This window comes from Talpa europaea, assembly GCF_964194135.1.
Source record: "Talpa europaea genome assembly, chromosome: 5".
NCBI lineage: Eukaryota > Metazoa > Chordata > Mammalia > Eulipotyphla > Talpidae > Talpa > Talpa europaea.
The window spans coordinates 104,754,870-104,780,369 of NC_140071.1; the positions used below are offsets into that span (position 1 = coordinate 104,754,870).

At 36.0% G+C, this 25,500-nt stretch overlaps 1 protein-coding gene across 1 annotated transcript in view; it reads left to right on the forward strand.

Annotated features, from left to right (window-relative positions):
• Positions 1–3,144: 3,144 nt before the first annotated feature.
• Positions 3,145–25,500, forward strand: part of LOC311170614 (transmembrane protease serine 11F) — a gene marked incomplete at both ends in the record, with an annotated part of 70,095 nt that continues 47,739 nt past the window's right edge. The window contains one exon of the mRNA XM_084232998.1: positions 3,145–3,170. Coding sequence (XP_084089124.1) covers positions 3,145–3,170 — 26 coding nt within the window. The remainder of the gene's footprint in view (positions 3,171–25,500) is intronic.

Genomic DNA, 25,500 nt, shown 5'->3' on the forward strand with positions numbered 1-25,500 from the left:
TAAATAAATAAATAAATCTTTAAAAAAAAACAAAAACAAAAAGCACCATATGATTTACTTGTTCTAAGGTATCGCAAATTTGCTTTTACATGATTTTTTCTGTTCTTTTCTATCTATAAACCCAATTTTTTCAAATGTTGAAAGACCAAATACTCTTAAAGAAGTATCAACATATTAAATTCCAGTTATTAGCTACCTTCATATTAACCCATTTAGTGATAATTAGCATTAAATTGTATGTTATTACTTATCATCATAATAGATGAAACTAATGCTTAACATTAGCAAGTTTTTGCTTTGTATTAGGTGCAATTCTAATAACTTTACATGTATTATTCCAGTTAATTCTGACATAAACCATTATTATCCTAATTTTACAGATGAAGAAACTGAGACACAAAGAGTTTAATAACATTCCTTCCACAAGGAAACAGAGTAACATCTAGCTTATATCATTCTGCCTCTTGTTCCAACACAGAAGTCCATGATAATGAAATGACTTTGACAAGAGATATTGACAATTCACATTTTTGTCATTTTTTTGTTTGTTTGTTTTGTTTGCTTGTTCTGAAAAGAGTAAAATTCCCTAAAGCTTTGGGTAATAGCTCATGCTAATGAGAAGTTCAGGGCCTCCCTGGTGGCCTAGGGATTAAGTCTTAGCATTATCACCTCTAAGTCCTGAATTTGATTCTGGGCCATAGAACTAACCTACATGGGGCCTCCCCGGTGGCGCAGTGGTTGAGTGCTGGGCTGCGAAGCTGCCCGCAGCTTCTGCAGCGCTGGTTCAATCCCTGGCTGCTGGTGAGGGTCCCACATGGCACGCAGACCTCTCCTGCCACCCGCTGCTCCCCTCATCAGTGTACTTCGTCAGTTTGCCTGTTCTGTTCTCCGATCTGGCTCTGGTGAATTCTCTCATCCTCCCCTGCCTCTGACTGTACCTTGGTTCTTGTATCAATAAATAAATAAATCTTAAAAAAAAAAAAAAAACTAACCTACATGGCACAGCATACCTCTCCTTTCTCACCTGCTGCTCCCTTTAGCAGTGTATTTTAGTAGATCCACCTGCTCTGCTCCCCACTCTGTCTCTGGTGAATCCTCTCACCCATTGCACCTCTGGCTTACACCTCAGTTCTTCTATATAAAAATAAATAAAATCTTTTAAAAAAATACATTCACACTAGGAAATAATAATAGTGGCATTTTTATTTGTAGAACAGTTTATCTCTCTTACTTGATATATATTAAAATGCTCTCTGAACATGGCATGGGCTCCATTCACTCTCTGCACTTATAGTTTACAATGAAACTTTCCAAGTGGTAAGTTGGAAATAAATATCTTGTTTCATATTACCCTTCAGATCCAGGGGAGCCAAGTAGAGAATGAGAAGGATATAGAAGATGTAACAGGGTGGTCCCCAGAAACAGGGGACATTCCAGGTTTCCTGCCCTACCCCAAGAGAGAGTGGGGCTGAATAGGGAAGGAAAGAAGCTGGAGAGGAGACTGGAAGAGGGAAGGAAACAGGAAGGAGAGCCAGAAGGAGACCTGGAGGAGGCACATGGAGCAAAGAGACGTGAAGAAATTGCACTTGTTTTGGCTTTGGTCTGGTTGAAAGAGGTGAGGGTGAGAGACCTGAGGGGAGGTTAACAATGGCAATGTTCATCTTGATTTTTATTTTACTTCTTTCTTCCCAGACTTGTCTGGCTGTTTCTGACCCTGCTCTATGTGTCCCCACTGGAATGTGCCTTCTATTTGTGGCAGGCTTTTGGGCCTCAGTGTCCTGCTTTGGGCCAACTCTGTTTGGCTGGGCATTTACCCACGAGGGGATGGGCAACTATGGGTGCTTGATTTGGAACCATATTCTTCCTCTTTTCTGTATTGCACACTAATTGTATTAAAGTTCTTTTTCATTGAAGGTCTTATGCACTAGAGTAGGTTTTGTCTTGATGTGGTGGATGGCAGAACCTATTTAGAATGGGCAGGTTTGGGGGTTCTGGGGTGCCCCTCACCCTGCTCTATAACAAAGATAGGACAGATTAAAAAATGGTAAAATTTAGAAATGTGTTGAAGAAAATCTCTTAGATTCTCCACGTCTCATTAAACTTCACAAAAAAGGTCTATGAAAATATATCACTATTTCTCCTGTCAACCTACTAAAAAAAAAAAAAACCTAAGATAAATGTGATATAAATATCTAAATAAGTTATACAAAGCCAAAAACAACTAGACCATCTATATGACCTATGAAATTTACAATGGTCTCTCCCAATGAAAGTCACATTTACTTTTCTTTGTCATCCTATATATTGTCATCCTATAGGATGACATCTTGTCATCTTGTCCCTGCTTACAAATTATAATTTTTAATGTTTCATCCAGGACATCTCAAATTAAATTATTCTTTTCTTCTGTAAACATGTGGCACTGAAGAACACAATGATACAACTCCTGGTATAATATGACGCCACTACCTTGATTAACTGACATATCATCAGTTTTAGCTATAATTGCTCATTGTTTTGATTTCACAGACCTCTTAAAACGGTCTTAGGAAAAGGAGCAAAAAATATGCAATGGAAAAAGGACAGTTTGTTCAATAAATGGTGCTGGAAAAACTGGACAACATAAGCAAAAAAATGAATCTAGACCACTACCTCATACCTTGCAAAAAATAAACTCAAAATGGATAAAAGATCTGGACATATGACCTGAAACCATAAAATATATAGAAGAAAATACAGGTATAAAAAACACTATAAGACATACATCGCAGTAACATCTTTAAAGATTTTTTTAAAGATTTTTTAAAAGATTTTTTTGGCAAAGAAAGCCAAAAAGATAAACACCTGGGAATACATCAAACTGAAAACCTTCTGTACAGCAAAAGAGACATTAACCAAAACAAAAAGACACACCACTGATTGGGAAAAAATCTTTATACTCCATACAACTGATGAGAGACTGGTCACAAAGATGTTCATAGAACTCACATGACCCAACAAAAATAAAGTAAACAATCAAATCAAGAAATGGACAGGGAGAACTTAAAAAAAGGCACTTCTCCAAAGAGGAAATGAAAATGGTCAACAGGCATATGAAAAAAATTTCCCTTATAATTAGGGAAATTTCCTCAAATCAAAACCACAATGAGGTACTTTACTACCTTACATCGGTAAGAATGGCACATATCAAAAATAAACTAGCAACAACAAATATTGGCAAGGATGTGGTGAAAAGGGAACTCTCCTACTTTGCTGGTAGCAGTGCAAACTGGTCCAACCACTATGGAAAGCTGTCTGGAGTTTCTTCAGTCTACTAAAAATGGAGCTACCATATGACCCAGCAATTCCACTTCTAGGAATCTACCCAACGGACACAAAAATGTAGGTTCAAAAGAATACTTGTATCCCTATGTTTATTGCAGCACTATTTATAATAGGTAAAACCTGGAAACAACCCAAATGCCCAAAAAATAGATGACTGGATCAAGAAGATGTGGCATATATACACAGTGGAATACTATTCAGCAATCAAAAAAGATAAAGTAATGCCATTCAGGGCAACATAGATGGAGCTAGAAGGAATTATGCTCAGTGAAATAAGTCAGAAGGAAAGTGAAAAATATCAGATGGTTTCACTTACAGGAAAAACAGGGAAACAAAATAAGACATTGGGGGAAAATAATAACAATACAAAACACAACAAAATAAAAACAAACAGACAATTATAAACCAGAGATATCCTGCAGGGGAGGGGGAGAGAGAGGAATCAGAGGGAGGGAGGGAAGAGCACAGGGGACTGTGGTGATGGTGCATGGGTGAACTGGCGGAGGAAATTCTATGGGGAATTTCCTGAGGGAAAAAAAAATAAGCAAACATTGTTTAAAAATGAACAATGATGTAAAATATATATAAACAAATAAAAATAAAATAAAATAAAGAGTCTTAGGGACTCTCAGAGGTCAGCAGAGCAGATTTTAAAAATTGCTTATCTAAGTTAATTGCTTTAAAACAAAGCATACAGAATAAATATGAACAAAATAATCTCATCAATCCATAAATAACCAAGAATTATTTTGCTATATACTTATATATAACAAAAACTTGTAAAAGAGGCAAATAACCCAGAAAGGGAGATGAGGACAATCACTACTCAGCTAAGACTTATAATAGGAACAAGAAGCAGTCAGGAAAATATTTCTGAGTGAAGGGGTGGAGGTGCTTGGGGATAGCATCCAAAGCAGAGAAAACATATTGTCAAACACCGTGACTAAATATAGCATCATGCATTAATCAGGATAGGCCAGATTATGCTGTGGTAACACACACCTAAATCTTCACAGCTTAACCCATCAAAATTTATTTCTCACTCATACATTATAACCAGTCTCAAGACTCTCTAAGGTATCTGTATCAACAACCCAGATTGCTTTTGTCTGATTGCTATACCATGCCACTACGTGGCCTCCACAATTTTGAAGGCAGTGGAAGAGAAAACTGAAAACAGTTCCCCCCAAAATATCCAGTAATGCTCTTAGGCCATTAGTCAGAACTCAAATAGCACCTTCTAACTTTAAGTGTGTGAGAACTGTGAGAGAGCACTTTTGTACCTGGAGAGACATAAATTTCTCTGGCCTAAACTAGTTCCTTAAAACAAACTTTTGGCACCAATTTCTACTCTTGTAAAAAATAAAGAGTGTGTACAGAGTAAACAGTAACGGACTCTGCTAATCAAACAGAATGAAGAGACACACAAATGTTTCAGATCAAGAAAGCGTAGAATTACAGGTTTGGATGATAAGCAACAGATTCTTCTTAATGGTATAATGATAAAAAACCCAGTCTGGTATCTGAGAGCTCTTTTTTTTTTTTTTTTTTTTTATTCATTTGTTTATACAAGCACTGGGTACAGTCAGAAGCGCTGGAGGGTGAGAGAATCCACCAGAGCCAGAGCAGGGAACAGAACAGGCAGACTGACGAAGTACACTGCTGAGGGGAGCAGCGGGCTGATCGAACCTGCGCTGCAGAGACTGCCGGCAGCTTCGTAACCCAGCGCTCAACCGCCGCGCCACCGGAGAGGCCCGAGCTAACTCTTTCTTTGGGAGAAGAGGAAAAGGAAACAGTGTAGAGAAGGAAAGTCTTTAAAAATTGACAAATTGGGGGTGGGGGGCGGGAGGGGAGGGATTGGGGTCAGAATGGGGGGGTTGCAATTGTATGGGGAATATAAAAATAAAATTTATTATTAAAAAAAATAAAAAAAGTGATATGCACATGCAAATGCAAATAAAAAAATAAAAATTAAATCATAAAAAAAAATTGACAAATTTATATCAAACAGAAAACACTAATGTTCCATCCCTTATCCCAGCAGAGGGCACTATAACCCAAGTATCATTTGTTACAAATTTTTCCATAATTGTCAAACTTGAAGTTACCTAACAACTCTCATTCATAGGCAAAATGAAGTTCCCCTAAAAGGAGAAGAATAAAGTAAAAACTTCCTTTACAATTCTTATTTCTGTTAAACATAGGAAGAAGCCAAGAGGATTTGTGCACATTCTTATCAATTGTACCAGGCATAAAATGGAAATAGTTAACAACTCAGAGGATAAACAAGTTTTATGAGTGTAACATCATGTGTAGGGGAAGAGTTTAAAAACAGTTCTGGGAAGAAGCACAGATTAAATTCCATTTTAAAATACATTCTTCCAAAGGATAGCATCAAGTTCCATGATAAATAAAGATGTATCTATTGAATAAAGGAATCTCTAAAAAGCAGGTAATCTAGTAGAAAGAAAGAACAAATAAAAGCAAATTCAAATCAAACATAGTCATAATAACAACCAGGTTTAGACTGCTAGATGCCATATCTCCAGTTGCCTATTTTATCACTCCAAACAATTTAAGGCATCATAAACTTAATATATTGACAAACTTATGTGTTCTCCCTCTGTTCATCTATCTATTTAATAGCATTAATGTTCTTGAAAATTCATTATCACCTTCAATTCACCTTCTCTACCATCGTTCCTCAGGTCCTAACTCCTGAGATCTCCTAATTAACTTCTAAAACCCTTCAGTGATTCAGTAGTACATGAAAAGTAACTTTTAAAAATTGTATTGTATTCCATCAGGGAAATGCAAATCAAAACTACCATGAGATACCATCTTACACCAGTGAGAATGGCACATATTAAAAAAATTAGCAACAACAAATGTTGACGAGGGTGTGGAGAAAAAGGAACTCTTCTGCACTGTTGGTGGGAGTGCAAACTGGTCCAACCACTATGGAGAGCTGTGTGGAGATTTCTGGACCTACTAAACATAGAGCTTCCATATGATCCAGCAATTCCACTCCTAGGTATTTACCCAAAGGACACAGAAACATCAACTCCAAAGAGCACCTGCACCCCTATGTTTATAGCAGCACTGTTTACAATAGCTAAGCTTTGGAAACAGCCCAAATGCCCAAAAATAGATGACTGGATCAAGAAGATGTGGTACATATACACCATGGAATATTACTCAGCATTCAAAAAAGATAAACACATGCAATTTGCAGCAACATGGATGGCGCTGGAAGGGATCATGCTCAGCGAAATAAGCCAAAAAGAAAAAGAAAAATGCCGGATGGTCTCACTCATAGCAGGAATCTAGAAAACTTAAATAAGGGACCAGGAAAATGAATAACTATAAGAAAGTGAAAATCAAAATCAACAAAAAACTATGAACCAGAGACACTTTTTGGGGGGTGGGGGGGCGGGAGGGGAGGGATTGGGGTCAGAATGGGGGGGTTGCAATTGTATGGGGAATATAAAAATAAAATTTATTATTTAAAAAAAATTGTATTCCAGAATTTTCTTAATTATATCTAAATTCTCAGCATTATCTGTGGGGTCCTCTTTTAGTAACTCATAAACCAATTGAAATTCTAATATCCTTCCACAGTTGGTCAAATTCTACCAAAAAAACTTTCTGGTTAAGATTTTTCTCTTCTTCCATTCCTCAACAGTAGAACATTTGAATTTCTGTTCAAACACTTACCAAAGCCCATCTGGTATTAAAATAATATGTATATGCGTATTGTGCTATTTTTTTCATCAAGTTCTAAGACAAACAATGCCTTGAGTTCAGCAGACTTATATTCTGAATCAACCTGCACAATGTTAGTACAAGTAGTATTCTTTATCCTTGTGTACTTTTTTATTTGTACACAAATTGCTTATATCCACTTCCGTATAAATGGAAACAGGGGAGGCATTGTATTCTTATACAAGGGACTATGGTGATGGTGCATGGTTGAATTGGTGATGGGAATTTTGCAGAGACTACACCTGAAAAGAGAAAGCATGCACTGTACAGAAAGGAATATAATATAAAATAAAATATAAAACAAAATAAAATATGGGTAAATCTCCAAAATATTATGTGAAATAAAAACTCCAAATACAATAAATAAATAAATAAATAAATAAAACTGTCCTCTAAGAGCACTACCTGAGGTTAAAAATATTTTAGGGCCGCCCCTGGTGGTGCAGCGGTTGAGCACTGGGCTGCGAAGTTGCCAAAGGCCTCTGCAGCGCCTGTTCGATCCCCGGCTGCTGGAGAGGGTCCCACGTGGTGTGCAGACCTCTCCTGCCGCCCGCTGCTCCCCTCAGCAGTGTACTTCGTCAGTCTGCCTGTTCTGTTCCCCACTCTGTCTGTGGTGAATCCTCTCACCCACCTGTGCTTCTGACTGTACCCAGTGTTTAAATAAATAAATCTAAAAAAAAAATTTAAAGATCTATATAAATGCTAAGACTTAAGGACTATAAAGAGGACAGAAGAGTGTAGAGAAGGGAAGTCTAAGACAACAATTCAATAATATTTTTCAATTGAAGATTGCCAGTTGCATGAACTTAGGCAAATTTCTTAAATTCCCTAAGTTCTGATGTCCTTTATCTACAATGTAGGAATGGTAGTAATCAGTTATGAGGCTTGTACCTAGCATAATGAAGGCAAAGCATTTAACATAGTACCCAGCACACAGCAACTCTGCATTCCCACCTCCACCAAAATGGGGATACATTGTGAAGCTTTAGAGGAGTTTAGGCCATTGAGGAGGAGGGAGAATTTGGTCAGGTAGAGTGTTGGAAATGGCTGGCATCTCACGTGAAAGGAATAATAAACTTGAACAAACCAAACATTTGAGTCCCCTAGGTAAGACAGGCACATTAAGGAGTAGAGGGGTAGAACTGGGCATATGGGGTTCATTCAGAGAAGTGGTTCCCAGGTTTGGAGCTCTAAGGGAACAGCGGGATTGTTGTTTATCATAAGGGATCCTCATATTTATTAAAACTTTAAACAATGCCTTAAAGTGAATATATACTACTTATTTCTAAATATGTATTATCATAAATCAGCCATAAATCAAAAATATAAATTTATATAAAAGGAGCCAATGAATTAATAGGTGTTTTAACATCTATCAAAGGTCTCAATTTAGATTTCACATTCTCACAAAGATTTTTCCTTATTCGAGTACTTAAGTACTGCCTCTACCCTTTTCACTCTCAAGTCCTCGCTCTGCTTAAGTTTGCTTCAGAGGGCCAAAAACAATCTAGAATTTATATTATGCATTCACTTGTTTTCTACCTGGTTTCTCTCTTTGACTGTTAGCTACCAAGAAGGCAAGGACTTTGTTGCTTTCACTACCATCTCTCCAGCAGCTGCCTCCACATTCTATGTGACAGAACTTCAGTAAATATTTGTGACTAAACAAATCTACATAGTACTAGCTTCAAACACACACTTCAAGGCAAATGAACTTACTATGTTATAGGCAGTCATTTTCATCTTTCACTGATTAATTCAAATTCAAATAGCTTCAGAAGATTTTTTTTAAAAGATTTTATTTATTTATACAAGAACTGGGGTACAGGTCAGTGGTGCAGGAGGGTGAGAGAATTCATCAGTGACAGAGTGGGGAGCAGAACAGGCAGACGAACCAAGGATACTGCTGAGGGGAGCAGCGGGCAAGACAGGAGAGGTCTGACACGCCATGTGGGTTTCTCCTTGGCTGGCTAGGAATCAAACCTGCGCTGCAAAGGCTGCGGACAGCCCCACAGCGTGGTGCTCAACCCGCTGCACCACCGGGGAGGCCCCCACATCAGAAGTTTCTTTACTTCCTCTTATCATTGGCCTTGCCTGAAATGAGAGTTTCTTATTAATATGAGATGTCACAGAAGACTTGACCCAATTATAAGATATCTAAGAGGGAAGTGAGGCTGCTGTAAAGGTTGCAGCTTAAATATGTGAAAGAATATAGCTTTTGAGATATAAGTATATGACATAGCTATTCCCTTCAGTGCTTAAATAATAAAGACATTAATCAGAGCTTACCTTAACACATGACAGGTCAAACCTTTAACATTATTTGAAATTAGGTAATATGTGTTGTTACTTGCCCGTCAAGCATTTTGAACTCCTGCAACCTCAGCCACCATAAGAAAATGAACATACGTCATGAGATTGCTTAACGATGCAATCAAAATAAGATCTGTGTTTATATATTAAGCAAGCAGGTCATCAAAGGATTTATTGAACATTTGATGAGAAACTTGATGTGGCCCAGTATATTCAATACATACTATTATCAGGAGGTATTTGAATTTTTAATATCAATGTCACATTGTTTGATTCTTTGCTATGTTTATTGAGTTCCCCAATCTTTATTTGAACATTTGTAGACCTATATTAATTAGATTATCACTAATTATAGGGTAAAAGTTGATTGTATCACTGAAGTATTTTCTGTGTCAAACTGTCTCTCCTAAGAATTTGATAGAATCTCTCATTTTCTTTCTGTGACAGGAGTGGAAATTTTGGTCATGCTGTGTTCTTTTCTTTTCTCAAGTCTCACTGTTATCATTTAAAGATATTACATTAGAAAATTTTCCCTGCATATTGAGTCATGAATGACTGTTATACATTAATATAAATCACAATAAGACAATGAACAATTACACATAAGATAACCTGTTCATCCATGTACTCACCTATTATATCATAGTTATTTTTGATGTCTGTCCCTAAAAAATCCTAAGCTTCATCTTTTGCAAATTAAGTTATTTTTCAGTGTTGGTTATTTGACTATTTGTATGTATGACTTATTTCCACCCACCATACCATTCGTTACCTATGAAGCACAGAAGTTATTCTCAGAAATTTTGTCATTGTTCTCCCAGTGGGAAAACCTCTTCTACTTTCTTGGAGTCTGGTAAATATAATTCTCTCTCCTGTTCCTCTTTTGTCTCTCTATCAATTAACTATTAAGTCCACAAAGATTCTGTTTTTACAATTTAAAGCTATTACTGCTCTTTTTAATAAGGTAAATTGGATTTGACCCTAGAAAGAGAGTCTAATGATAGGTATTTTAGGATTGCCACCTTACTGTATCTGGACATCCTGGAAAACAGTACACTGAGGTAAAAAAAAATCCTTAGTTTTTGGGACATGCAATTATAGGGAAAGAGTGAGGGAGAGGAGTGAATGGACAGAAAAGCATGGAGAGAAAATGGTTGAATACCAATGTGATCAGAGATTTATATCAAAGTAGTGGGATATATTTTAGAGAATCTGTGTGAACTAACATGTTTCTGAACAGTCTGAGCAAGGAGAAAAAGGAAGAAAAACATTTCCATCTCTTCCAAACTGCCTTTGAACAAAGTTCAACCGCTGGTTAATCAACAGTGACCTGCCACTTGGCCATCCCAGCAGTGATGTGGAAGTTAGATCTCACGACACAGTGACAGCATCCACAGCAACAGTCATACTGCAAGGAGTGAGCCGTTGAGCAAAAACAAGTCACCGACACTTTCCACTTATTCAGACTCATATATACATGAGAAAGTCAGTGTAGCTCCAGCCTGTCTCAGAGACAAAGGAAGAGCCCAGGCAGGATCCAAGTAATGCAGAGTGACAACAACCAGCTGTCAGGTCTCGCTTAAAAATCTCATGAGCAACTGGGAGCATCCACTTCAATGGAACTGGCTGACCATTAGTTGGCGTTCTAGGGAAACATGGTTGCCACCATGATGACATAACATACTTTCCTCCAACAAGCTCTGAAATTCTTCTTCTATAGTCTATGCAATGTGCCAGGGAGTTGCCAGGAAATGAGGTGTTACAAACATTCACTGAAGAATGATTGTTCTTGGGTGTCAAATTCTGGGCACTGACAATATTTCTTTAATAACAAAGCTTGCTATTTATTAAGTACTCCCAATGAATGAGTCCTTAATAGGATATTATTTAACTTCCTAATAGTGCTATGACATAGGACTAGGCCAGCTGCATTAGTTGTAGGACTTAGTGAAAAGTGAAAATGGAAGGTCCTTTAAGCGTTTTCCTCTAAAAACATTTTATTTCTTAAACATAGTAGGGATATTGGTGCTGCATGAATTACCTATAATAAATTTCAAAAATAGAATTTTTGGTATTGTAACTTCAGATAATACAATAAATACTTTATTTTTTTAAGATTTATTTAATTATGTATGCAATAATCGGGGCACAGGCCAGAGTGTGGGGGGTGAGAGGATACACCAGAGACAGAGTGGGAAACAGAATAGACGGATGTACTGAAATACACTGCTGAGGGGAGCAGCGGGTGAGTCAGGAGAGGTCTGCTGTGCCATGTGGGTTTCTCCCTGGTCGGGGATCGAACTCGTGCTTTAGTGGCTGCGGATAGCTTCATAGCTTCATAGGTTGCATCCTAACCCCTTGCGCCACCAGGGAGGCCCCTACAATAAATACTTTAAAGTATGACATTTCATAAAATTTTTGGAAACTCATTTGTTAAGTTATTAAAATTTATACTTTTATCAACCACATTTTCAATTTATTTAATTGAAATTGTCAGTTGCTTTTGGCAAGATCACATTTTTGCTTTTTAAAAAGAAACTTTTTAATTTACATGAGCACTTTTAAAACTAAGATTTTTTGCTGCAAATTGCGTGTGTTTATCTTTTTTGATTGCTGAGTAATATTCTGTTGTGTATATGTACCACATCTTCTTGATCCAGTCATCTATTTTTGGGCATTTGGGTTGTTTCCAAAGCTTAGCTATTGCAAATAGTAGATGGAGCTGGAAGGGATCATGCTCAGTGAAATAAGTCAGAAAGAAAAAGAAAAATACCAGATGGTCTTACTCATAGCAGGAATCTAGAAAACCTAAATAAGGGACCAGGAAAAAGAATAACAATAAGAAAGAAAAAATCAAAATCAACAAACAACTATGAACCAGAGATATACTATGGGTGGGGGGGCGGGGAAAGGAGGGAGAGGGGACAAAATAAGAGGGATGCAATTGTATGGGGAATATAAAAATAAAAGATAAAATAAAAAAACTAAGGGTTTTTTTCAAACAATTTTATATTTGTTGATATGAGAGTAGCACAGAAGAATTTCAATGTACACCAGAATTTTAATAGCAATCTCTCAATGATAGGATTGTGGATAAAAAATTATTTTTATGTTCTAAATTTTATGTAATTTATATATACTAGTAATACAACAGTAAAAAGAAAGATTCTATTTTAGAACCATAAAATAATATTTCTCACCCTGGTTCTGCTTCTAAAGCCACATAAATTTCATTTCTCTCTTTCTCTTTCCTCATCTACACATACATAAATACACAGATTCATGACAACACACTTTCAGAGAAATATATTCACTAATCAGCCATTCATTTGGGGGCAGAGTTGCCAGATTTTATCCTGCGTAAAAACACAGGAAGTCCAGTTAAATGTGGATTTCAGAAAATGAAAACCAATTTTCTAGTACAAGCATGTCTAAAATATAGTTTGTCCTAGGAAGTGTCAACTGGGTTTCAAACCTAGGCAGTGCAACTATGGAATACGAGAGTATGTAAAATATTACCTTTAATATACTTTAACTAAAAGTTATTATTTATTTGAAAGTAGAATTTAACTGCACATCCTATATTTTAACTGGCATTTCAACATTTAATACCCTGTTGATAGATTAATGCTGTTCTTTCTCCCATACCCTTTTAATCTGATCTAAATAAAATCAATAGGATTTTTTCAAATCTTGTTATCAGAGTGAGTAACTCAATATTCCTCCACAAAAACAGTTCTGAGTTCTTGTTCACTCCAGTTCTGAGTTCTTGTTCTATCATATACACAAACCCACACAAAACCACACACAGGAACATTTCCCTACTCTATTGTACATCCTCCTTATCATCATAATGACCCACTATCTTTATTTGTGTGGGTTTTCTTAAATGGGAGTGAAGAAAATACAGCTAAGACATCACACTAAGGAAGTAATGTAAAATTGTTTGAATCAGAGTAACCTATCCTGTTATTCTTGTGCCCTCCTGTGGGATGTGTCTCTTCAATTAGTATGTGAGTCATGGTCCTTCCTTTGCTTTGTTGAATCAGAGATAGTCCTTGGGCGAATGTCCTGGTATCAGTTGTTAAACTGGCAACAATTTTTTTGAGAGTTGAATTAGCCTTAGCTGAGTCCTCCATTTCTTTGCTGCTTGCTATCATTTTTACTGATTTATTTTCAGCTGAGGGATCAGCCTACTTGCATATCTACCATTGTGACTCGCACCTTACTCCCACTGCTCCATTTATCTTGGTTGTGTTTCATTTTAAATTGGTCAACAGATCTTTGCCATTTGATTTTTTTACCCTGTCTTCTTCTCAACCTCATATTTTATGAAATTACCTATTTTTAGACAAATGGGTTATTTGAATTTTTAAAAATCGCCCTACAAAAGTGGTGGATTGTCAAAAAAATTGTTTTCCATTTGGAAAGACACAAAGTAGACAGAGCTGGGAAGGCCCCACATCTGCTGGCTTGAATTTGACAAATCTTATACCTGTAGAAATAGAGGTAGGGATGAAAGAGATTAGTAGTCTCTGACACTACCTCTTCACAGTCTTTGCTTAAATTATGGGAGGAAGGCTGTAGAATGCTTTGATGAGAGGAGAGACCAAATTAAAAGCTCTTCATAATCAATAACTGATAGAGTGTAGTGGTAAATGCAAGTTAAAATCTTGGTTCTACCATTCACTGTGTGACTTGTGGTTTGTTCACTAACTCTTCTGAGCACTTATTTCTTCATCTTTTAAAAGATGATAGTATTACCTCCAAGTGCTCTTGTGAAAAGTAGAGATAATAAAATAAAGCATATGGCACAAGATAGAAACTCAAGAAATAGCTTCTACCTTTATTGCTATGTTACTTAATTGGAATCTAAGGTTTAAAGCTGCTAATAAAATATTTCATTTTGTAATTGGAGGAACCACTGCCTTTGTGAATTTCAACTCTTCTCATGATTTGAACATATCCAGCATAATTGTTCTATGAGAATATGAAGAAGTGATGATGTGTCTCTTAACTATTCCAACAGTACCACAAGTCATAAACAATTTCAACATAAGATAACTCTAAAAAACACAGTAAAGATTTTTTTAGTGACATTTAAGATCTTAGACAGGAAAAAACCCGATGGTTAATTATAAATGTCAATCTTGTTTTGTTTTTTTATACTGATCTTCCCTGCAGCTTAGTCAACATATTAATTAAGTGTGTGTGTGTGTGTGTGTATACTCTTAAGAATAAATTAAGTGTGTGTGTGTATATATATATATAGTGGTAGTTGTCTCATGCTATAATTATTTAAAGACATATTCTATGTGTATGATTTTTGAACATGGGCTTATGATTTTATAAATCTAATAATGTATAATGTTACCTTTAAAAGAGAAAAGCAAGCAAGCATTTATGATTCAGGAAAACTATCCTGGGAATTTCAGAATGCAAGATATTTATACTGGAACACTATTTCTGGTAAATTCCTTTATTGGAATTTAACTATATAACTATGTTGTATGTCAAAGGGTAAACCACCCTTGAACATGGAGCTATAGATTCAAACAAGTCAAAAGAATGCATTTGAGGTTCCATAAGGGCTTAAGAAGGCAAAAAAAAAAGGAGACGAAAACAAGTCACCTGAAGATCTAGAAGTTTCCATAGTTTAGAAAAACTAGGAGACAGTATTACTCTCCAAAAGATTCAGTTTAGACTATTGTAAGAAGTACTGTATTGTGGGATATCAGGATAGCAAAGTATTTGTTGTTGTGTGTGTGTGTGTATGTATGTGTATATTATTGAGATAACATTGGTTAACAAAACTATATGATTTAGAGGTATAGGATCACACCCATTAGGTATATGTTACCACACCACACCTACTACTACGGTACTCATAGTCTTCCACCATAATCCATTGTGTCCTTTCTCCATTTTGTTCTCTGTTCTCCCGCTCCCACCATAGTAGCCTCAATTCTACTGTCAGATTTCTAGGATTTATTATTGGTTTGGTTTCATTTTACCTTTTTGTTTGGTTTATCTGTATATCACATACAAATTAAACAACCCTGTATTTATTTTCATCCTTATCACTTATTTTGCTTAGCATAATTCCCTGTAATCCCATCCATGTTGTTGCAAATCACAAGTTTTTATCTTTTATCAAGTTTTTATCTTCTTTTAATTTTTTTAAAGCTATGTTGTATTCCATTGTGTAGCTATACCACATCTTTCTAACCCACTCATCTGTCCTTGGGCACTTAGGTTGTTTCCATAGCTTGATTATTGCAAATAGTGCCGCAATGTATATAGAAGTGCATATATCCCTTTGAATTGGAGTTTTTGCATTCTTCAGGTAGATACTAAGGAGTGGAATTGCTGGATTTTATCACAGATTCATTTTCAATATTTTGAGAAACCACACACTGTTTTTCAGAGGGCTTGGACCAGTCTACACATGCCTACCAACAGTGTATGAAGCTTCCTGTTTCTAGAAGACTTGTTTATGGCCTTCCAAACCTTGATATAGAGGGATAATTGCACATTTTATGGAGGAAGGTGACTGCACAGATAAGCCTGACATTTATCCCCCATGGTACCTTGTGGGTACTAGTACTCTAGTTATGAAATGTGGAGGTGATGAGAGGGTTGTAGCACTGACAGAGTCTTGGACTTAAGCAGCTGCAGAAAGAAGTATGTGAACTGGGAGCAAATGGCTAAGACAGACTACAATGATGTGGGTGCCATTATGGCACTCATAAACCTAGATAGGACAGTAACACCTCAGTATTGACCAGTCGAAGGACCAGCCTTCAACTCCAAGGTTGAAGACATTCCATGACTCTGAGGTCCCCCACTGTTCAGCTACCTTAGATAATAAATGCTATCTACTCATACAACAATATACTACCTTGGAGTGGAGCAGAGAAGAAAGAATCAATTAAAAGACAGTAAAAACGATCCAGGTGCCCCTTCCAAAAACAAAACCAAAAAAAGAAACCTTCAAAGTAGCCTCTATTAGAAAACTGAACTTTGAATTCAAGGAATCAATCTGTCCTAGTTAGGTAATGAAAAGTAAAATAATTTAAATGAAAACAACAACAAAGGGACATAAAGGGGAAGAGGAAACCTTTCAGAGAAAAAGGAAAGAGACACTATTTACTTGCATGAGTGTAATAAGTAAATGTTGCTCTCAGTATGTCAAAAATAGATAAATGAAGAATAGAGGAAAATATCTACAACTGAATCTCCAGTCATATCTCTTCCTGTACCTGATATCTTTATTCAATCATTTAAATGAGATCTCTTCTAGTTACCATTTGGACCATGGAGTACAGGCAAAGAACTCAAGGGCAACAGTGAAGAGATCCACATAGAACTTAATAGTCATAAGCATCACTTCCCAATGAGTGATTAGTTCAAATTATTTAAACATAAATGCACAAAAAAAACCCAGCAAGAATGAAGGAACTAACAAGGGAAGTATCTAAAACATCAAATAATAAAGTAGAAAAAGCAAATACTTGTTTTTTTAGAAAAAAAATTTGATCCATGCCTGATTTTAAAATTTCTTTTAATTTTATGTAAACATTAAAATAATGACAATGAAAATTTCACTTGATTATAAGTTGTTATAAACTCAAGAGTATTGAGATAGCCATTTTATACGACAGACACTATGTAGGAGTTTTTATACATTTCTAAAAGGAACAAGTGTTTTAGACAAATTATCATATGTTTTAGAATCTGTTCTGTAGGTTACAGAATCTAAATTACTAAATACAGAAGATGAAAGTCTAACACTATTATAAGTGATACTGAAATAAGATATTCAAACTTGCAGCTACAAGTTCTAGAAATCTAATATAATTACATAACACAATTACAGAATAGATGTTCATCTGTAGCTCTTAGCATTCCCAGAATTACCCAAAGACTCACAGGATGTTCAGATACAAAATTGTGCCAACTGTTATTAAGGACTAATTTTGAAAGATATAGTTTCTTCATACCCAGCCAAGTAGATTCCTTTCCCTGAAGATAATTATCTCTCCATCCTTCCTATTGGATGATAATGTGAGAACTGTGGTTTTCTCTTTAGTGTCATCATTAGGATTTGTTGACTTTTTTTTAAAATAATTTCAGAATTAGAGAAAGGTTACAAGATTTTTACAAGAACTTTCTCTTCTCCTCACTATTTATAATATGCAGTCATCATGTCCAATAAGCAATAGGACTGCAGGGTGCTATAGCATGCACATCCCACAAACTAGAAGATTGGTTTAGTACAGTGAAAACACAAAAATCAGAACAAACATGCCTCCCAATTCAAATATTCCATTTATTTTCACAAGTTATTCCAACCATACTCATTTATAGCAAAGGGACCCAGAATCACATGTTGTACATTTAGTTGTTTAGACACCATCATTCTAGAAGAGTTCTCCAGTCTTTCTTTGACTTTCATGAGCTTGATGTATTGAACCCATATATTTTGCAGACTAGCTCCCCATCTGAGTTTTTGTATTTTGGGCAGAAATATTATGTCCTACCAAGTAGAACACATTATAGATTTGCCCCACAGTTGGTCATACTCATTTGTGGGAGATACTTTGGATCTATGCAAATTTTCTGACCATCAACTTTTTACTTATTGGAGTTAGCATCCATTGATTTAGGTGGTGTTGGGGTCTATGTAAATATTCTTTTCTTCATAATGTTTCTTTCTACATACTGGAAGCTGTAAGACCTGACAGCATATGTGTCGTCCTCAGAACTCTGGAAGAGAGCCAAGGATAATGATAGGGGTGCCTTATAGGTGTGCTAGGAAATGTCTCAATTATACAGTTGCTGTTTTTAGCATGGTCTTATGATTGGCTAAAGAAAGATGGCATGTGGTTAGATTAGAAAGAGCCCATTTGAATTGTGGTCCACACCTGACTCAGATTTAAAGGGTTAAATCCTGGAGAAGGAGGTTAACTCTGCTTTGTTTTTCACAAATTTTGGATTTCAGAGGATATTTTTTTAGTTGCATCTTAGGACCATTTCCAACGGCTGTCAGCCAAGCAAGTAAATACTATCTAATGACAGAAACTACTTCACCATCATAAACTACAAGGTATGGAAAATAATGGCTAAAGGGTTTAAGGCATATTTTAAAGTCTATTTGTTTCCTCTTTTGAATTTCCTATAACTATGCTATAGTTTCCTACGCCATGATTTTTAAAAAAGTACTACTTATGCTTACATTTTAAATCTGTCCTTTTGAAATTGTACTGTCTCTCCTTGGACCTGAGATGAATGATGAGACTTGAGTTTATTGATTAGATATGCATTTCCGGTAGATATCTTGGGAGCTTCTATGACATTTATTTTGTTAGTTTTATTGCGTGTTTCTCAAAGTATGTGCCAGAGACTCCTGGGAATCACTGAAACTCTCGTGGACTATTGACATCAAAGTTAAAATATTATCTGTGGTTTCTCAGTGTTGACATTTATTCTGATTAGGCAGAAGCAATCTTAGTTAACACTGCTGGCACACTAGTGTAAATCAAGGCGATGTCATGAAACCACAGCAGAAGTCATATTTTTTCCTTTCAAGCACTCTGGAGGGGGGGGGGAGTCTATTTTCGCTTAAGAATGGCTTTGATGAAGCAGTTAAAAAGTATTAATTTTATTAAATATTGAACATTGGTTAGACATTTTTTAATATACTAGGTAACAAAATTGAAAACAAGCATAAGTACTTCTGTAGGATACTGAAATCCAATGGTTGTCTTGAGGGAAGTTTGGACATGTTAATTGAAAGGTGAAAGAATTTCTACTGAAAACATACCACTACTTTTACTTAACAGAGCACTGACAGGCAAGTCATGGTTAGTTAGACTTAGTTCTTTGGGAGACAGTTTATCAAATAAAAACAATAAAGTGAGCCAGTCAGTTCCAGGAATATAATAATTTGTTGTTTGTGAAAATTCAAATTCTCAAGTGAAAATTAGAAGTTTGGAAAACTTGTACAATTTCCTATAAATTTGACATCCTCCAAATAATTGATTTTTTGAGATTGGTGTTGATATTAAGGAATGTTTTTTCTTATTATATAATGATATTTGTTAACTTTGGGGCATCTATGTGGTTCTTACACATTCTTAATGCTATTGCTAGTTATACTGTATCATTTTTTGTTTTTGTGAAAGATTATATTTGTAGTTGGCTAATATTGATACATAGTTATTAAGTTTGCTATATTTATTTTTGAATAAGATCACTTTGTAATATTTTACTAGTTTAGTTAATGAATCCTTAATTGACTTGGGTTTTCTATGAACATTATTTGTTGGCAAATAGTATTTTTACCTTTCAGTTTTTCTAACTGTCCTTTTTATAACTCTTGTCATAATATACTATTATGAACATACAGAAAACTTATTTATTTACTTTGAGAAATATATTATTTTGTGAATCAAAGAGAAATCCATGTTAAATATAGAATGATTAACTTTCCATATCTCTCAAAATACTTTCCAGATATTATCGCGCTCTCAGAACTGTGTAAAAGTAATGCCACATTTTAAAGGGAAAAAACTTTAAATATAGGACCTTCTCAAGGTCAAGGCATTGGCAATTCTGATTTGAAAAGAATTTTAGTCATTATTAGAAATTGAAGTGATGATGTTATTCAAGAGCTAAAAACCAGATCTCATTTAAAACAGAAAATATTTTAATTTCTGAGGGACTCATACCTAACAATTTCAACTAACTGATATTTTCTCCATCGTCTCATTACTAAATGCATTATTTCACCTTAAAATAGGAAATTTATAAAATGGATTAAAAAAATTAAACAATATGTATTTCTTTATGTACCATTTTATTGTTAAATGATATTTAAATCCCTCATTTAACAATGAGAAAAAACATGGCTCAGAGGAAATAATAACCTATGTTCATACTAGCTAGTAAAGATATATATGTACATTAATCTGTAATAAATTCCTACAATCCCTGTTGAAACAGGTTGAAGGTCATCTCACTACAAAGTCACTGAATGGTTATTCATGTTGAACTAAGAATAAGTCATCATGTTTTAAATCTTTACTTAAGTATATCTGATAAATATCTAGTTGTTTCTAGTATATATCAAGACATAGCTTAATAATGATTAAATACCTGTTTACAGTTGTTCTCTATCATAATCCAAAGAATAGAAAAGAGAGAATAATTTATAATTTTGAAATGTGTCATTAAGTATAAATTTCTCATCTTGCTGTTAATTAGGCTCTACCTAGAGATTTCATGATGAAATACTGACCAGCCAATATTGCATCATGACTTGTTTCATTCACAAAGTAATTCCCCCAGTGAGAAGCACTTCAATTATGCATAGATAGTGATAGAGATAGCTAAGGAATTAGTACACTCACTGGAGATGAATGAAGTAAAAGACATGGTTTGAAAAGGGATGAAGATTAATGAACTTCAGTGTTTTATGTGAGTGGGTATGCAATAAGAAATTGGCAGAATTCTTTAATAATAATATAATAATAATATTTTTAGATGTGGAATATAGTTTAGCAAGAAATCTGGTGATGGTACAAAGCAGACTTGGGAATCAAAACTTTAAAGAGCAAAAATGGGGTTTATTGAATGAAACCCACCTCTCAGCCTGAATATTGGCTTTGATGTACTACTAGCTGAGATGTACTATTAGCTCTGTACTATAAGCCTGTTGGTATAGAGACCACAGAAAGTAAATCATCTTATTTACTTATTTTATTTTTAAAATTTAATTACACATAGAAGCAAAAAGTTCTTTAAAAGTTCTGGAAAGCTAACATTGCTACTTTCATGCATAGAATTTTTTTTTCTATTTCCAAGGTCAAAGTTATGAAAGGAAGATTATCACATTTCCAACTTATAGAAGTTACATATAGGATAAATATTAAATATAGTTTGCAATGACTAAAACAAATGTGTGAATGCTAATTGGCCACCTATTATGATTCTATCTCAGAAGCAAAAGATTTAGGGTTTGGTCTTCAAGATTTCAAATGCATTTGAAGAGATGAAACTAGAATACATAACAGCAAGTAAAACAAAGCTGCATCTCATGAGTGGCTCAATCATGTTTCATAGATTGTAAGTGCAAGGAAAGTTTACCAAAGGAGAAGCCAAAAATTCTTTAATAATATATCATTGTTACTAAACTTTTGATAATAATGATGATGATGTAATGTTTATTAATTACTCTTTAGATACTGCTCCATATCATCTACATACATTATTTCATTTGTTATTCACAACTAATCTAAAGATAGATACTATTTTCACCTTTCTTTTACAAATGAAGACATTGAGGCACAGTGAGATTAAGTGACTTAACCAAATTTAGTGGCAGAACAAGAATATAAACAAAACAATCATATCCAGGAATTGCACTTTAAACTGCTATCCTAGAATGTCAGAGAAATCTTATTGAAGGAGGTGGTTACTGGGTAGGACTTTTACAAAATGTCATGATTAAATTCCCATTGGAATACCTCAATGGGAAAAAGGCTATGATAACCAAGAGAAATTATAAAGTCAGAATGACTACCAGATGTTTAAATTATGTAAAGTTTAATTGGATTTAAAGTTCATAACACAGGGCCTCCCCGGTGGCACAGCGGTTGAGCGCTGGGTTGCGAAGTTGCCCGCGGCCTCTGCAGTGCCGGTTCGATCCCCGGCTGCTCCCCGGCCACCAGAGGAGGGTCCCACATGGCATGCAGACCTCTCCTGCCGCCCGCTGCTCCCCTCAGCAGTATACTTCGGTCCTTCTGCCTGCTCTGCTCCCCGCTCTGGCTCTGGTGAATTCTCTCACCCTCCCGCATGCTTCTGACTGTACCCAGTGTTTGTACAAATAAATAAATAAATAAACAAATAAATAAATAAATAAATCTTTAATAAATAAATAAATAAAATTCATAATACAACATATCATGGGAGATAATGTTGGAATAAATTTGTTTCTTAAAGCGTTTTTATTAACATAATGCTGGTTTGTAATTATAATGTGTAAGTTTCATATGTATAGTTTTTTTACTTCAACATGTTTACATTACATTATGATCACCACCTAAGGTTTTGTAGCTATCCAATACCCTGCAGTTGACCCCCTGAATCCATTTTATTCTATCCTTTTTAATCCTATCCTTTTCCCTGTGGTAAATATAATTCTGTTATCAGAATCAAAGTTTTGTTTTCCTTGCTTGTTTTCTTTGTTTATTTATTATTCACATATGAATTGATCCAATTTTCCATTATGTGTCTTTCTCCATCTGACTTAGTTCCCTTAGCATCATCTTCTCAAAGTTCAGCCTGACTGTGGAGCACATGGGTTATCCCTTGTGTTGGTTGTGCCTACCTGTCTGCTATTTTGGGATTCTGTGGTAGACAGGGTTGTCATTTAGCCTGACTTATTGAAATGGGTGGGTACAGCTGTGGCAACACATGCACCATGAGTGTGCTATGGGCCCAAACTGGCTGTGGAACAGCTACTGTGCTGTGAGTGGGTGCAGCTGTTGGTTAGGCCTGACTGTGATATGCTGCTGTGGCACAGGGTGACGACACAAAGTCACATTGCCAGGGTAGGTGGAGCTCAGAGTTGGGCTTATTCACAGGCCATAATAAGCTAGATGGACGGTTTCAAATGGTGCCCGCGTGTGGCTGCTACAGTTGAGGTTGTGTGGGGCTGTCAGAATGGCCTCTGAGAGTCTTTTTGACCTGGGGATTGTCCCCAAATTTTTCTATCTCTTAGGCAGATGTTATAAGAATGGTAAGTGGATTTCCTTCAACTATAGTCTGGGTAGTTTTTTAAGACCTGTGTTGCTGCACTGAGTCCTGGAGTGACTGAGTCTATGTGTGGACCGTTAAGGTGTGGGGTTTCTGGTTCCTGTATTTCTTTGGTTATCCTTGGCACATTCCTCACCTGTACTCAGTGCAGGAGCTCTAGGGATTCATCACCACCGTGTAGGATTAAAGGGTTAGGACCTCCCTGGTGGAGCAGCGGTTGAGCGCTGGGTTGCGAAGCTGTCCGCAGCCTCTGTAGCGCCAGTTCAATCCCCGGCTGCTCCCCGGCCACCGGAGGAGGGTCCCACATGGCGCCCAGTCCTCTCCTGCCACCCGCTGCTCCCCTCAGCAGTGTACTTCAGTCCTTCTCCCTGTTCTGTTCCCCGCTCTGGCTCTGGTGAATTCTCTCACCCTCCCGTGCTTCTGACTGTACCCAGTGCTTGTATGTATGTATGTATGTATAAATAAATAAATAAATAAATCTAAGAAAAAATAAATAAAGGGTTGGCCTGCTCAGAGCAGGTCCCAACCCTTCCCACTCAGCTCATGAAAAGTTCCACCTGAGAGATTCCTTCTGACCATAAGTCTCTGCTCTTGGGGTGGGGTTTCTTTTTTGAGGAGAGAATATCTCTGTCTTTTCTACTCTTCGCAGAGCTTCCCCTCTATGACTTGTTTTTTTATAGTATTTCTATTTGTCTGATTTTCAGGTCTTCTGATTAAATTATTCTATATGTTGTATATTTTTTGTGTCTGTGGGAGTAGGTAAGTTTAAGTTTTTCCTACACTGCCATCTCAGACCAAACCCATGATTCCTAGAGAATTTTGAATTTCAGAACATTCTTATTGTGGTAGAAAATGAGGAACCATTAAAAAATTTTAATAGTCATGTGATGCTTATGGATGGTCTTTAATAAGCATGAAGGTGAATTAAAATGGGAAACGAACAAGAATCATGAAGTTCAGCTGGGAAACTGCCATATAGTTTAAACTGCTTAAGGAAGAGAAAGGAATATATGGACCAAAACGATATTTAGAAGGAATAATTATCAAAATTGTCTGACTACAGTGAATGAAGTTGAAGACTGAGTCAAGTATATCTTTTGGATTTTGAGTGTAGGTCATTGGGATTTTGGGTGGTACTACTGCAAAAAAAAAAAAAAAAAAAACAGAGCAGCTTAAAGTCACAAAGATTTGTTGAGTTTTAGATACTTAACTGCACTAAAATTCTGAGAGCAGGCTGTCATATTTAGCATGTTTGCCTTAGCAAAATGACAGGTAAGTGCCTAGCACATAGTTGAGAGTCAAGAAAATATTTTTTTAAATGATTGTATGTAGTCATAGTAAGATAATAAAAACCCAGCAGATATTTAAAGAAATATAACTTCAGTGCATGATTAAAATGGATACAGATTTAGGAATCATCACACTAGTGCCATAAATTCATGAGAATGATTTACTCATGAGAGAGATACTTGCTTTGAAAAAAATTTATTAAGATCTAATACAGATCTTAAGTGGGATTACTTGAAGCCCTAAAGGACTGCCTTCAATTTAAAATTTATGAAGGATAATAAATACATATTTCGTGCTTGTATCACAAAATACACTTTGTATTAAATACTACCTGGGGAATTTATCCTGTGCCACTCAGCTTGACATATCTTTTTCTTTCATTCAAAGTCAATGAGATAGATATAATACACAAGATACAAAGTAGATTAGTCTTTTATTCAGATCCAAAGTCACTTATTGAAGAAGACAATATCTCAATACACTTGACTCCAAATGAGACATACCTAATGATTTTTTTTAAAGATTTATTTATTTATTTATACAAGCACTGGGTACAGTCAGAAGCGCGGGGAGGGTGAGAGAATTCACCAGAGCCAGAGCGGGGAGCTGGACAGGCAGAAGGACTGAAGTACACTGCTGAGGGGAGCAGCGGGTGGCAGGAGAGGTCTACGCGCCATGTGGGACCCTCCTCTGGTGGCCGGGGAGCAGCCGGGTATCGAACTGGCACTGCAAAGGCTGTGGGCAGCTTCGCAACCCAGCGCTCAACTGCTGCGGCACCGGGGCGGCCCCTAATGATTTTTTTAAATAACATACACTGGAAAGAAATAGTAGATCATGTTTATAATCTATGATTTCTCATATAGGAAAGTTTTACACTAGTATAATGGCAGTGGTTAACTCTGAGTAGTATGGGAAAACTACAAAGACCAGAAAAGTGGATTTTAATTCAAGAAAATCTCAATCATATCTTTGATTATATTTTAGCAG